The sequence below is a fragment of the Hemiscyllium ocellatum genome, chromosome 37 (genome assembly GCF_020745735.1).
Source record: "Hemiscyllium ocellatum isolate sHemOce1 chromosome 37, sHemOce1.pat.X.cur, whole genome shotgun sequence".
Lineage (NCBI taxonomy): Eukaryota > Metazoa > Chordata > Chondrichthyes > Orectolobiformes > Hemiscylliidae > Hemiscyllium > Hemiscyllium ocellatum.
The window spans coordinates 24,139,078-24,155,341 of record NC_083437.1 but is presented as its reverse complement, the minus strand read 5'-3'; the positions used below and the strand labels follow the sequence as shown (position 1 = coordinate 24,155,341).

Genomic DNA, 16,264 nt, shown 5'->3' with positions numbered 1-16,264 from the left:
AGAAAATTTTAAAAAATACCCTTAAAAGTAGTAACTTCTTCCAATGCCAAACTCAAATGAGGAAAGGAACAAAAGGATAAAGGAGATAAATTAATAGCTGAAGAGGTGGTGTATTGTTCAGGGATTCAGGTTTTTGGACAACTGGAATGTCTTTTGGGATAGAAAAGACCTGTTCAAAAAGGATGGGTCTAACCTAAACTGGAAAGGGATCAATATCTTAGCTGGGAGATTTGCTCATTCTATTAAGGGAGACTTTGTACTGAAAAAGTGCAAGTGGGAGAATTGTAAGTAGCAGTGTAAATGGAGGAATTAATGGAGTAAGTTTTGAGTGTGAGGAGAGCACGTCAATTAAAGAAGCAAGACAAGAGAGAGAGTCAGAGTATCCAGTAACTCTGAAGAACTAAATTGAACTTATTCTAATGCAAGGAATCTTACAAGTAAGGCTGATGAACTCAGGACATGTTTAAGAACATGGGATTTGGATGTCATTGCTATTACAGAAACTTGGCCGAGAGATGGACAAGACTGGCAGCTCAATGTTCCAGGTTTTAGATGCTATAGGAAGGATAGGGAGAGAGACATGGGGGAGGAGGGAATGGATGGAGGATGGTCTTTTTGATTAAGGAATACATTATTGTTACAATTAGGGAAGCTATTTCTGAAAAATCATCCAGTGAAAATGTATGGATAGAAATTACAAATAAGAAAAGAAAAATCACTTTGATGGGATTGCACTATAGTCCCCACAATAATGAGAGAGACATTTAGAAACAAATATGTAGGGAGATCTCAGATATAAGTTTAGTAAGGTTCTAATAGTGAGGGACTTTAATTTTCCAAACATTGACTGGGACTATCACAGTGTTACAGGTATGAATGGTGAAGAATTTGTCAAATGTGCTCAAGACATTTTTCCATATCAATATGTGGATGCTCCTACTAGAGGGGGAAAGCAAAAAAAAAAAAAAAATCTTCTTTTGGCAGTAAGGCAGAGCAGGTGACTGGAGTAAAAGTGGAAGGACACTATGGGCCTAACAATCATTAGGCTATTAGTTTCAAAATGGTTATGGAAAATGATAAGCTTTCATAATAGTTAAGTTTTTAATTGGAGTAAGGCAAATTTTAAATGGTATGAGACTAGAACTTCCAAACTTTGATTGGAATAGACTGTTCTCAGGTAAAAGGAAGCCTGACAAGTAGGAGGCTTTTTGTTCCTGCTAGAGAGAAGGATAAGGCTGGTAAATTTAAAGAACAATGAATGAATAAAAAGAGATTCTAGTCAAGTATAAAAGTATATCTTATTTTAGATATAGACAACTTGGCTCAATTTAATCTCTTAATCAATATAAAGTGTGTAGGGCTATTCTTGAGAGAGCAATCAGGAAGGCAAAAAGGGGATATGAGATAGTATTGACAAATAAGGTTAAGGATAATTCAAAGAGATTGTCCAAATACACTAATAGCAAGAGGGTAACTAGGGAGAGGGTAGGGCCTCTTAGAGATCAAGGTGGTCATCTTTGTGTTGAACCCCAGGAGATGGGAGAAATAACAAACAAATATTTTGCATGAGTTTTTACTGTGAATAAAGAAGTGACATCTAGAGGATGCAGAAAAATAAACTTTTTAAAAGCAGTTCACATTACAGAACAGGAAGTTTGGGAAGTCTTAGAGAATACAAAGGTTGATAAATCTCCGGGACCCAATACGATATATCCCAGAATGTTGTGAGAAGGAAGGAAATTATGAGACCCCTTGCAGGAATATTTGCATCTTCTAGAAATACGATAAGTTGCCCGCTGACTGGACTGTGGCTAATGTTGTACCTTAGTTTAAGAAAGATTGCAAGGAGAAACCAGGGAACCACAGACCTGAGAGTTTGACTTTAGTGGTGGGTAAATTGTTGGAGGTGAATATAAAATATAGGATTTATGGACACTTAGAGAGGCAAAAATTGATTAGGGATAGTCAGCATGGGTTTATGCAAGGAAACTCACGTCTCACAAATTTGGTTGAGTTTTTTGAGCAAGTTACCAAAACGATTGACAGAGCAACGGATGTTGTTTATTTGGATTTTAGTAAAACCTTTGACAAGGTTCTGCATTGCAGACAAATTAGTAAAGTTAGGTCACATAGGATTCAGAGTAAGCTTGCCAATTGGATACATAATTGAGTTAATGGCAGGAGACAGGGGATGGTGGTGGGCTGCTTTGCAGACTGGAGATGTGTCACCAGGTTTTCTAAGATTACAAAGGGATCTTGAATCAAATAGGTCAATGAGCTGAAAAACATCAGATGGAGTTCAATCTGAATAGATACGAGGTATTGCATTTTGATACAAAGGGTAGAGCTTATACAATTAATGGTAGGACCCTGGGTAGAGTCATAGAACAGAGGGACCTAGAGGTGCAGGTACATAATTTCTTTGAAGTTTGTGTCATATGTAGTCAGCATAGTTAAAAAGGTATTTGGCATGCTTGACTTCATTGTTCAGTCCTTTGAGTATAGAAGTTGGGAAGTCATGTTGAGGTTGTACAGGACATTGGTGAGGCTTCTTTTTGAATACTGCGTCCATTTCTGGTCATCCTCTTATAGGAAGGATATTATCAAGCTGGAGAAGGTTCAGAAGAGATTTACCAGGATGTTGCCAGGTATGGAAGATTTGAGTTATAAAGTAAGGTTGGATGGGCTGGGACTTTTTTCACTGCAGCGTAGCAGGTAGAGAGGCGATCTGATAGAAGCTTGTAAAATAAGAGGTAGAGATAGAGGTAATAGTAGTTGTCTTTCCCTGAGGATGGACATTTCAAGACTGAAGGCTCATTTTTAAGATGAGGGGAGAAAGATTTTAAAAAGTCACGAGGGGCAATTTGTTTTTTTGAAATAGAGGGTGGTTTGTGCAAGGAATGAACTTTCTGAGAAATTGGCGATTGCGAGTATGTTCAGCATGGACTGGTTAAACCAAAGAGTCTGATTCAGTGCTATATGACTATGACTCTGAGATGCTGCCAGTTCTGCTGAGCTTTTCCAGCAACTTCTGCTTTTAACCACATGATAAAGTCCCTGGAAGAGGAAAGCAGCATCAGTCCGGGGAGAGGGGGGGGAGAAGGGGGGTTCTGACAATTGATCTGAGCTATATAGAATGGTCAGCAATTACTGGAGAATATGTAAGTAAATAATAAAATACAGGATGGGGCACGGTGTCGTTTGGATGAAGGAAATGGAAAATCTTCCAGTAATTACCCTTTGATTATTTATCTAACTTGAGATGTTTTGCTGTGTCAAGGATTAAGATTTTTAGTCTACAATTGTCTTCATTAAAATGATGAATAAAGCCTGCTGGTAATCTTACTTCAATACAGAACTCTGAGTCACTCAGGAAAATTTGTTGGTCTGAAGTCTTGCTCCTACAAATAATGGTGTAAAAATTAGGTCGCTGTGGATTTTTAGTTCCTATGTGAAGTCTACCTGCATTTCAATTGCTTTCATTTAAACAATTCAGCTCCAATCCAAACACAAACTTCCTACTGGTGATAAACCCCTTACATATATGTATAAATTTTAAATCTATGTAATATTTCTACCACAGAAAGCAAATATGGTAAGGAGACCATTCAGCTCCTGCATCTAACTTTTCACATTATGGCATCCAACAATGCAGTCCGAATAAGCAATTTTGCTAAATCACCCCTATTCTACCTGATGTTAATGTTTGATTTCAAATGTCTGTCTCATTGATATATCATTAAGCACAACTGGAGACCACCTTGTCTCTACTATTTCTTTGAAAAATGATTAAATATTTTGTCCCACTACTGCATTCTTAGCCTGTAACCCACCAATCCACCCTGAATAGTACCTTTCAAGCCCACACCGGTTACCCTACTTGGAAGAAGAAGAGCAGCAGATGCACCTCCTCCTGCAAGCTCTGCTCCAAGCCACATAAAATCCTGACATAGAAAATCCTATCCTCACTGTTGCTGGAACTCTGGTTGTAGCCGAACAAGAACTTTATAAAGCTCCTTTTGTACTCAATGCCTCTATTTATCAAATTAAAAATCACACAACACCAGGTTATAGGGCAACAGGTTTCTTTGGAAGCACCAGCTTCCAAAAAAAACCTGTAGGACTATAAACTGGTGTTGTGATTTTTAATTTTGTCCTAGTCCAACACCAGCAACTCCAAACCTATTTATGAAGTGCAAGTTCACATGTTGCTTTGCTAGCTGCACTCTCAATTTGTCCAATCATCATCAAAAGATTGTCTCACATGTCAGTAGCCCCTTCAGCACACCCTTTAAAATTATGCTGAAGTCTATACTGCTTCTGGCTATCCATTCACTCAAACTGCATCACCTCAAACTTCTCTACTCCATGTCTGCCCATCCTGCTAGCCTAGCCATGTTCTGTTACACAAAAGCACACAAAATAGAAAACCACTTGGCCCCTTGAGCTGGCTCTGCCATTCAGCAAAATCTTGGCTGATCAGTTTGTGCTTCAAACCCCACATTCCCATTCATTCCTGGTAACCTTTGATACCCTTGCCCAACAAGACTTTATCTATGCCAACCGTAAGAATATTCAATGACTCCATTTCCACCACCTCCTAAGACAAAAATCCAAAGCTGCACAAAGCTCAGGAAAGAATTCTCATCTGTCCAAAAAGGGTGATCACTAGTTTTGAAACATTACACCCTCACAAGAGAAAGCACTCTTTCCATGTCCACCTTATAAAGACCAGTTTCAAGTGACTCAAGTTTTCCTGTTTGTCACTCCAAGCTTTGTAGATTTTGCATTTTATTCTGTTCTAAAATCAAAGCCAATTATGTTTTGTAAAAACTGCAAGTGTCCTGGTACTGATCTTTAGGAAAACCACTGCTTCCATCCTGCAATTACAACAACAACCAGATACTATGATTCATTGCTTTCCCATTTAAAAAAAAAGTGTATACTGGCTTCAATTTGTTAAGAGCTTTTCATAATGATACTCAGTTAAACACTTTCCATCACATTCAAACAAACAAAACTTAACTGGATGTGGGAAATCAGTCCAACATCAATAATTTGGGCAGGAAAATGGAACCAATTCTGTTAGTTTATAATGACTAAGTAAACTACAGCTAACACTTGTCAAAATGGGCAAGATGGTGCTTAAATAACTAAGTTTTTGGTTTGTGGAAGTGAAAAGCAAAGAAAAATGCAGTGTTGGTGCATTTCCACAAGGTCTTCCATAAAACACTTGCCTGTTACAGAACCTCACATTCCTGATGAAGGGCTTATGCTCGAAACGTCGAATTCCCTATTCCTGAGATGCTGCCTAACCTGCTGTGCTTTAACCAGCAACACATTTTCAGCTGTGATCTCCAGCATCTGCAGACCTCATTTTTTACTCAAAGATTTTAACCTACTGCGAATCCTCTTGCAAGGATGCCTTCCTTGAAGAAGCTCTCTTCCTCCCTCTACAAGGATTTCAGTGAGTCCCTCTCTCACTGCACCCCCCAGGTCATCTCCTCTGCACAGAAACTCTTCAGCCACGTTCTCAAACAGACTCGTTACCACAGCCACATCTCCTTCCTCAGCATCTGCCTAAGGAACCGACTGATCCCACACGGACTCCGAACTACATTCCAACCAACAAAATTTGGACCCAACCAGGATGAATTCAGATTTCTCCAGTTTCCTCATTTCCCCTCCCCCCACCTTGTCTCAGTCGGTTCCCTCAACTCAGCACCGCCCTCCTAACCTGCAATCTCCTTACTGACCTCTCTGCCCACACCCCACTCCGGCCTATCACCCTCACCTTGACTTCCTTCCACCTATCCCACCTCCATCTCCCCTCCCCCAAGTCCCTCCTCCCTACCTTTTATCTTAGCCTGCTTGGCTACTCTCTCTCATTCCTGATGAAGGGCTTATGCTCGAAATGTCGAATTCCCTATTCCTGAGATGCTGCCTAACCTGCTGTGCTTTAACCAGCAACACATTTTCAGCTGTTACAGAACCTAAACAATAACATCAAGACTAGAATTTTGCTTGAAATCATTGACTGAAGGAAGGTGGTCATCAGATACATACAGTTAGAGGAAGGAGATATTAAATGGAATGTGATGTTTGAGCCCTGACTGTTTCTAATGCACAAGAGTGACCAATTCATAAAGCTAACCAGGTCTACTCAAATTCTCCAATGATTCAGGAATAGCAGACTATCCAGACAGAAGAACGGACCAGAAAGGTTGATAGGTTTGAAGCCCTAACCACGGACCTACATAAAATTTAAAAAGAAACCTCAATAAGGGCAACAGCCAAATTTCAATTACCATAGAATGTTATTACAAAATTCAGAATTACCGCCTCCCATTTTCACCGTCACTGCTCCACTGACCTGATGACCTCAGGTTCACATTCTACCCTTTCCCCTTTGCTCCATGCAATAGATTTCAAGCCTGATGACACTGATCTTTCCCAGAAGGAATTCCTATGCCACGTCTGTTTGTTGTGTGTTATGTCTTCACAACTAGTTCTTTTTCTTTGGGGAATAGAGGGGAAGCATGAGTAGGCAAAATAATCAATCTGCTGAACCACATAAGGAATGCTTCTATCATGGAAGACAAATCCATGCGGTGGGACTTGAAACCGGAGCTTCTGGCTCAGAGACAGGAATGCAACCCATTGCACCACAAGACCTTCCTGATTCTTATGACCAAGACTTCATCATTAGTGGCAAATATCTTTTCCATGATAATATGTCTCAGATTGTCTCACCAATCTGAATTATTTTAAAATTGTGAAATGAATAGAATATTTGCAGTAAATCTCATTGCAATATAACTCAATTTCAGTATTATCCCTCATCATAGAAGAAAATAACCAAAGATGCCATATCACCTTGGCTAATGAGTGGAATATTCACTTTACTGGCCAATCTCTTTCACTGCTCGCATCTTAAAAATGTCTTGGCCCTGTTCACCTCTCAGCTGATATTCTAAACTGTAGTCAGTGTTTCTCTTGTTTTCTCCAAAGCTGGTCACAGGAAGCAAAAGGATTAATTATCATGCCCCACTGTCTCTTAATGTCTGTGGTTGGCCAGCTAAGTTGGCTTTCAGCCTTACAGTTGTGGTCTCAGCTAGACAACCTCACGCTGAGGTTGCACAAATTTGTTCTTTCCAGCATCACATCTGTGAATACCAATTGAAGGTACTAGAATATGGTAACCCAGACTACCTCCGACCCACCAACCCTTCTCATTCCCCAGATCTCAAAAGTAAAATTATTTCAAAGAGTGGTGCATTAGCCTTCATAAGAGCTCTTTAATATCCTTAGCCCCTCTATGCCTTTGTTGAGGAAGAGGGACAATATCAGTTCCTTAGGGATTGACTTATCAAAAACTATACTATTTAAACTATAAAACACAATTTAAATTTTATTATTTAATGTAGATTGACCCACGCTCTCTTTCTGTAAATGACCATATTCACAAGTGCTGCCCTGATTTCACATTTAATTATCTTGAATGGAAAGAAATTTGAGTGTCCAAGTAAAGACATTATAGAAAAATTGAAAGAACAAATATTGGGAATACTAATCCCTATCTTAAGGGTGTTAGAACACAGAAGAGAAGATTCAGTGACTCAGTTAAATGTTATTTGGAGTACAATGTTTAGTTTTGGCTAATGAACCTCAGGCAGGACATACAATATTGGCATCAAACTGGGCATAGGACATTCACTAGTATCAATCCAGAACAATAATTACCCAGTTATTGGCACTATACTGGCAAATGTAATATGAGAAAGCCTACTATGTAAGAAATCACAGCAATGTAAATCAGTTTGTTAATGTGCTATACATTTAGGCATAAACAAGGAATTAATTTAACAGAACAGAACAAAACGGTGTATGAGAGAGGTGAACTAATATATTAAATTGTAGCTTAGTCAATACTCTCAATACTTGATTCACAAATGAGTCCTTAAGTGGAACAGAAGGTATTTTCAGTTTTCTGACATCTAAAAGTTAACCCCTTCAGTGGCGGATTAAGCAATGCAAAAATTTCCCCAGATGTAAATAGCAAATATCTACCTGATATTTCAAATCAAAAATGTTTCCACTGTGTTATAGCTGAAAATTTGCTGATTTTAAGTGCGGCTTGGAGACAACACTGATAACATCACCACTGTGAGCATAATTACCCTTCATGAGGGGGCGCTTAGAGGTTTTGTGCAACGCTTAACTTTGTAGGTTTGCAGAGAGAGGTAAAGAAAACAGGAAGCTCTGCAGGTTTCGGAAGGTCTTTTGAAAGGTTAAGGTGAGCGGATCAGTCTTTTACTCCACAATGAATATTTCCACCTATGCTAAATATATTTCCACAGATGCTGACCATAGTCTCTGATGACCTATTATCCATGTAAAAAACAGAAAAGTCTATTCAACCACCAGACATCAAGCTACATCTGACCCAGTTCCAATTACTGTCTCATACACACTAGGGAAAGGCTTCAGAAATGTGAAGCACAAAGGGAAGTGGGAGTCCTAACGCTTCTAAGGTTAACAGGCAGGGTTCAGTTGGCAGTTAAGGCAAACACAACGTTCGCATCAATTTCAAGTGGACTAGAATACAAGAGTATAAATGTTCTGCTGAGGCTGTGTCAAGCTCTGGTCAGACTGCATTTGGATTATTGTCAGCAGTTTTGAGCCCCATATTTAAAGAAGCATGTGTTGGCATTGGACGAAGTCCAAATGAGCTTTCCAAGAATGGGGGATAAAGGGCCTGTCATGTGAGGAGAAGTTGAGGACTCTAAGTCTGCACTCAATGGACTTAGAAGGATGAGGGCCAGAACCTGATTGAAACTTATGGAATACTGAGAGGCCTGGACAATGAAGACTGGACATGAAAATGATGTTCCTATTAGAAGGCACAGTCCCAGACTTAAGGGAATAAGACATCAGAACTGAGATGAGGAGCATTTAAGACTCAGGTAGGCATGTTTTTGATTAGTAAGCAGATCAAGGGTTACAGGGAGACCGCAGGAGAATGGGGTTGAGTCAATAAAAGGCAAGGCAATGGCCTAGTGGTATTATCACTGAACTGTTAATCTAGAAACCTAGTTAATGTTCTGGGGACTGGAGTCTGAACCCCATCATGGAAGATGGTAGAATTTGAATGCAATATAAATCTGGCATTAATCATCAACGATGACCAATTGTCAATTATCAGAAAACCCATCTGGTTTACTAATGCCCTATAGGGCAGGTAATTGCCACCCTTACCCAAACCCACAGCAACGCAGTTGACTCTTGGCTGCCCTCTGGAGGAAACTCAATGGGTCAAATGGCCTAATTCTGCTCCTTTGTCTAATGGACATCCTGTGTCTTTCAAGCAGGATTCACTGGGTGGCATTCAGGACCAATATTAGGATTTCTATTTTTAAAAAAGGTGATACTAATTCACATTAAAAGGGACCCATGATCCCAAAACAATCCCTTTCCTTCCACCAGACAGAGATGGAAGGCAAATTCCCTATTCCCAAAATTCTGTTTATGTACTGTGTTGACATTCGAAAGGGTTTGGATGCTCCAGTATTGAATAAATTTAATGCTTGGATAGACAGATATTTGGACTCTCCGAGAAACAAGTAGTACAAGGAGCAGGCAAAAAGGTTGAGCTGAAGCCAAAGATTAGCCATGATCATGGTGAAAGAGGCACAGCAAGCTGAGCTGCTATTTGAATTTAAAGACCACTAGGTGCACAATGGCAGTTTAAGCTGGTTGATTGCTCAGTCACCCCCATACTCTCTCGACAGACCACTTCATTGGAATTAGATAATACCAAAAGAAGCACAGCTGCCACAGTAACTTGGTTCTTCACTTACTGGGCCAGTATCTTTATAAGAGATGTATGGTCATTTGTGTACACATCTGAAATGAATACCAGTTCTTTTACCATCCATATAGTCTTGAATATTGTGTGCTTAGTTTTCGGGGCTGGAACTTGAAATTAATAGCAGCTTGTATAGGATGCACAAAGAAAAAGAGAAATGTCTGCATTTTGTTAGTTTATTGCCAACACAGACTCACTTTCTTCATCAATCTTCAGTTCTTCATTGTTCTTGATTTTCTCTGCAACCTCTTCCTCATTAAATCCTTTACTTGCAAGAAATTTGATTCGATACTCATCCCAGGACACCTGACCTACAGAAAAAACAGTATATGTTTTAAGTTAACAAAAAGTGTTTGCAGTAAATTCTATGACATTTGTTTCTTTCATGCAAAACAATTAAACAGTTTCCATTTGAGGCAGGATCTCAAACTGATCCCAAAGTTAGAAATTACCCCATCAAACTCACTCTTGCCCCATTTTCTCATTCATTTTTAACTCAAAGAAAAATTGGTTCTCTCTTCCACTTCTCAAGAGTATTTGCCACCACCATCACTTGCACTGCTCTGCCTGATGCAGTCATTGCCCTGTATTTGAAGCAGAGGAGGGACAGAGCGAGAGAGCAACCAACAGACACAGACTTACAGAGAGACAACTTTAGCAAAGCTTGATTTACAATCTGTCAATGAAAAGTGGAAATCCACAGGGTTCACTATAGTGCTTGTATTCTTCCACATCTGGAAAAGAACATGAGCAGTTTCACCTCAAAAAATGGTGTTAAAGACTTTCTTTCAGGAGATGGGTCAACAGTTAGCATTTAAAGAGAAAAGCTTTTACACAGCGACCCCCATATCTATGAGTCCGATTTCCAATTTACTGGGGCCCGAACATATTACAGGGAATGTTCCAGAACCAGGGACCAGGAGGCTGCTGGGAAGGTACGTTTCCCTTTTAAATGAATGGGTTCGCACCCACCTGCAGTAGATCTTGGAGCATAACGCCTCCTCTAGGTAAAGGGGGACTACTGTATTTCTATTGTGCCTTTAATGACATCAGAACATCATAAAGCACTTAACAGCTAATGAAGCACTTCCAAAGTATAATCATTGTGGCAAATATGGGAAACACACAGCCAGTTGTGTACACAGTGAACTCCCACAAGCATCAATGTTATTACAACATGGTTATCTGCTTTACTGATGCTGGTAAAGGGATGATTATTGGCTAGGACTCCAGATATAACCCACTGCTCTTCCTCAAAATGATGATGTGGGGTTTTAGGGATGTGGCCTTGGTATCAGGTCCAGTCTGAAAGATAGCACATCCAAGAGTGCAGCACTGCCTCAACATCACACAGGGTGTGTCAACCTTGACATTTGCACTCCAGCCCCTGGAATAAGAATTGAATCCACAATCCTCTGACTCACCAAAACCTAAATAGCACTTTCTAAACCCAAACCTCTCTGACCTAGAAGGAGATGAGCACATGTAGGACAGTACCACCATCTGCAGGTTCCCCTTGAAGCCAAGCACCATCCTGACCTGGATTTATATCACTGACCTAAATTCCGAATCTATGCCCTTTACGGAATAGTGGGTGTACCAACACCCCAAGGACTTGAGGAGCCCAAAGTGCCTATCACTACCTTCTCAAAAGCATTTAAAGATGGGTAATAAATACCGGCCTATCCAGAGACACTTCCATCTCAAGCACTTATATAAAAAAATGAAGGAGGGAAATACAGAGATATAAATTAGGAAATGGATCAAAGATTGAAAGTAGATCTATGCTCAAGACAGTACTCTTGTGTTTATAATGGTTGTGTATGTATATCCAACAGACTGCTGGATGACATGGAGAATTGGGTTAATGTTTAGAAGAATTTTGAAATGCTTCTATCAGCAAGACAATACAGGATAAGTAATCTGCTTTGCGTTAACTAATAGAGGCCCACTAAATATTCTCTGGCAAGCTAATTACAGTATATTATTCAGGGAATGATGTAGCATTACTTTTTCTTCCTGTATTTCCTTCATGTCACATCAAAACAACTACACTGTGCAGGTTCCAGGGCTGATGGTGGTATTTAGCGGTGTCTCTTCTGTGCCTTAATGACTCCACATCATTGCAGCAACAATGTAACCAGGCTATATATGGCTGCTAAAATCCCTGAAAATGTAAATTTAAAAAGGAAATCCAGAAACATAAGCCTTGCAGAAATAATTTTACTTCAAGTCCAAAAACATCCAACAAATAGGTTTCTAAAAATATTTATACTGAACATTTTGCAACGTACTTCGTTTGACAAGATTGTTAAAGGAATTTGTTGCTTGACACAACACTGCTATAATTTACTTCACATCTGGAAAGCAATTCTTTTTACCACTGAGAAATGTGAACTCCTTGGTTCAGGTAGATGCCAATTTGGATAGTATTTTGGACTGTTGGGGAGATTACTGTAGTTCATGGTGCTGATCAGCTTATTCAATGGCTTATGAAATACTGTGGAGGTGCTGATGTTGGACTGGGGTAGGCCAAGTCAGAAGGTTCTAGTCCAACAGGTTTATTTAGAATCACCTAATGAAAATGCAGTGCTCTGAAAGCTTGAGATTTCAAATAAACTTGTCGGACTAGAACCTGGTGTCATGTGACTTCTGAATTGATGAAAGACTCATCACAGCCGTCACAAAATAATTTAACAACCAGAAATACTCTCTGGATATGGCACAACAACACAGCTCTTGTTAGCTCTTTGGTTTATATCCACTTCTTGGCTAAGAGTATTGTAAGTAGCCTCATTAGAGGACAGTTTTAAAAAGGAAGACAGGGAGTTGAGACTGGTTTTAAAAAAAAAGTACAGAAAAGGCAAATCCTGCATTTATATAATGATTTTCACAATCAACTGAAAGTACCTTTCAGCTAAGTAATTACTTTTGAAGGTGGTCACTGGCGTAATGTAGGAAACACAACAGCCAATTTGCGCACTGCAACTTGCTCATCACCTGATCAGCTTTTTCACTGATGTTGATCAAGATATAATTGATCATAACCTTAAGTAACTACTCATAGAATCCCAACAGTGTGGAAGCAGGCCATTCAGCCCATCAAGTCCAGACTGACCCTCTGAAGTGTAATCCCACCAGGCGCAGACCCCTACCCTAACTCTAATCCTGCATTTCCCATGGCTAATCCACCTAAACCATGCATCCTTGGACAATAATGGGCAATTTAGCATGGCCAATCCACTTAATTGCATGTCTTTAGATTGTAGGAGGGAACCAGAATACTCAGAGGGAACCTATGCTGAATGTGCAAACTCCACACAGTCACCAGAGGATGAAATTGAGCCCAGGTCCTTGACGCTTGAGGCAGCAGTGCTAATCACTGAACTACTGTGTCTTCCCTGAAGTAGTGCCACAGAATCTCAACATTTACCCAAACAGATAGGGCCATAGTTTGAAGTCTCATCAAAAAGCCTGCATTGGAATGGGCTCAACCAATGGAGTGGGGTTTGACTCAAGAATCTTGCAACTCAGAGGCAAGTTCTAGCTGACATAAGTAGTATGGAGTAAATGGAACTTTTGACTTAAAGCATTTTGAGGTTATCACCAGATCATTGCAGGGACAGGGTTGGAGAAATATATGCTTCACAATGCAAACAGTACAGGGGGCTAACTGATCATGGCTTACACTATCAAAAACAAAAGGAAGCAGTGTTCACAATGCTATGAAAAAGGGAAATTAATAAATACTTGGAACCTGCTTTTGTAAAGGGCATCAGAAGAACAGAACTAAAATGGACAAATCATTCAAACAAACAGCACAGGAAGCTGAATGGCCTCTGCCTTTGTTGTAAAACTTGACCCAACACCTAATCAAACAATTTGTGAAAATGGTCTCTCTTGTGTGGCAAAATACTGCCCACTCATGGTCCTTGAAAGAATCAGATTAATATAGAAAACTGGAAAATACTTAACTAAAATTTACATTAGATAAGGAACTAAAAGATGCTGAAAATGCATGACCAAAAATAAAACTTGCATCTATATAGTATCTTTAACAAATAAAACAAAAATCAGACAGTCAGCCACGTAACAAAATACAACAACGAATAAGCAAGTGCTTGGATCAAGAGATTAGTTTTAAGGAACATTCTAAAGAAAAAGAGAATTAGAGGGGTTTGTTGGGGGAATTCCAGAACTTAAGAGCCTTGATTGCTGAAGGAATGGCTGCCAGTGATGGGTGATTAAAATTGAAAATGCCTAAGAATCAGAATTTCAGCAGCACAATTATGATGAAGGCTGTTGTGGGTGGAAAAGATTGTAGAGATCAGAAAGCACAAGGCCATGGAGGGACTTGAAAACAAAGCTTACAATTTTAAAAAAATCAAGATATTACTTAATCAGGTACAATCTCGGTCAGCAAGTACAGAAGCAAATAGGGAATTTGGATAGGATCAGAGTTTTGTTGTGTGGTAATATCACCATGCTAAATGGGATAGACTTCCAGCAACTCAAGACTGGACATCCATGAGATGCTATGGCCACCAACAGCAGCAGCAGAACGGCACTTCAACACAATTTACAACTCCATGGCTCTACCGTTAGCATCAAGCCAGGCAATCAACTCTGGTTTAATGAAAACTGCATGCCGGGAGCCAGATCAGACATACCCAAAAATAAGGGGTCAACCTGGTGAAACTACAAGAGGCTAACTTGCAAACCAAACAGCAAGGGATAAACACAGCTAAACAATTCCACAACCAGCAGATCAGATTTAAGCTCAGCAGTTCTGCCATGCTGTGAAAGGTGGTGGACAATTAAGCACTTCACTGAGAGGAGGTCATTCCACATCATACGGTCAGAAGTGGGGGTATTCAATGATTGCACAATGTTCACCACTATTTGCAACACATCAAATGCTGAAACAATCCATAACCAAATGAAGCAAGATGTGGACAGTAAGCAAACTCAGGTGGATAAGTTGCGTTAGCTGGAAAACTTACAATAGAATGATGTCAACAGCACGAGTTCAAATCTCACATCAGCTGAGGTTACCATAAAGGGCTGTTTTTCTCAACCTCTCCCCTCAAATGGAGCATGACGACCCTCAGGTTAAACCACCCCCAGTTGACTCTCTAATGAGCGCGCAGACCTATGGTCCAATAGAATTATGGTGACTTTATATTTAAATCACATGCCTATTACCATCTTCCTCACCAGGGCAAGTAGGGATGGAAAATGCATACTGGCCTAGCCAGCATCACCCAGATTCCACAAATTAATTTTTTTAAAAACTTGAAGGGTTTAATGTGCAGTTATTAATAATCAAGTATAAAAATGTGCCTGCTTGCCATTTAAAGTTGGCATGTGATCTTACAAATCTTATTAAAATGAGTTTATCTGAGGGAACAGAAAGACAACACAGTCTTGTTTGCCTTTCTCATAGCTCCCTTCATCAAATTATATACATATTTTGTTCTTACAAATTCCTGCCGCAAACAGTTGTGACTATGGTGGCTCATCATACTACAAAAGCACAAACCACATCTAAGGCAGACTTTTATCGTTGCAATTACATGTGTCAGATGTAAATAATGGTCCAGGAAATTTGTTTCACTGTGACCACCACCGCTTAAACCACTAGTTTCACAGGACACAACTTCCTGTGGTGGTGAACTAACCAGTGCATGACAACTCCTGACTTTGCATTAAAGGTCATGCAATCACTTGATGTATGTGATTGCTCACCCTGGAACAGGGATTTAGTAGAGGCTCAAAATCAGGAAGGGTTTGAATAGAAAGACGGAGGAATAATTTCCATTGGCAGGAGAACTAGCAAGCAGAGGACACAGATTAAGATAATTAGCAAAACAAAGAAGATAACGGTAAGAGTTTTGAGCAAAAAATAAAGACAGTTCTGATGGTCTGGAATACACTGCCTGAAAAAGTGGGTGAAGCTAGTTCATTCAACAACATCCAAAAGGAAATTGAACAAGTACCTGAAAAAGAAATAAAAAGCTGAGGGGAAGGAGTTGGGGAGTGGACAGCTGACCATCAGACACTGACTAGACTGCTCTTTCAAAAAGCTTGATGAGCCAAATTCCCCTGTATTCTTAATTGTTACATCGTTCCTTGCCTAGATTTTTTTCCAACATTGTATTTCTTAGTGTCCTGTTTTTAGGATCTGATTCCAGCACGGAAACAGACCATTCGGTTCAACTCGTCCATGCCAAACAGATATCCTAAATTAATCTAGTCCCATTTGCCAGCACTTGGCCCATATCTCTCTAAACCTTTCCTATTTATATACCCATCCAGATGCCTTTTAAATGCTGTAATTGTTCCAGCCTCCATCACTTCCTCTGGCAGCTCATTCCATACACGCACCACCCTCTG

The 16,264-nt window shown here is 39.8% G+C and overlaps 1 protein-coding gene across 1 annotated transcript in view; it reads right to left on the bottom strand.

Annotated features, from left to right (window-relative positions):
• The window catches only part of sdf4 (stromal cell derived factor 4), an 82,595-nt gene that overhangs the window by 15,919 nt on the left and 50,412 nt on the right, over positions 1 to 16,264 (bottom strand). Inside the window, exon 3 of the mRNA XM_060851997.1 lies at positions 10,066 to 10,179. Coding sequence (XP_060707980.1) covers positions 10,066 to 10,179 — 114 coding nt within the window. The remainder of the gene's footprint in view (positions 1 to 10,065; positions 10,180 to 16,264) is intronic.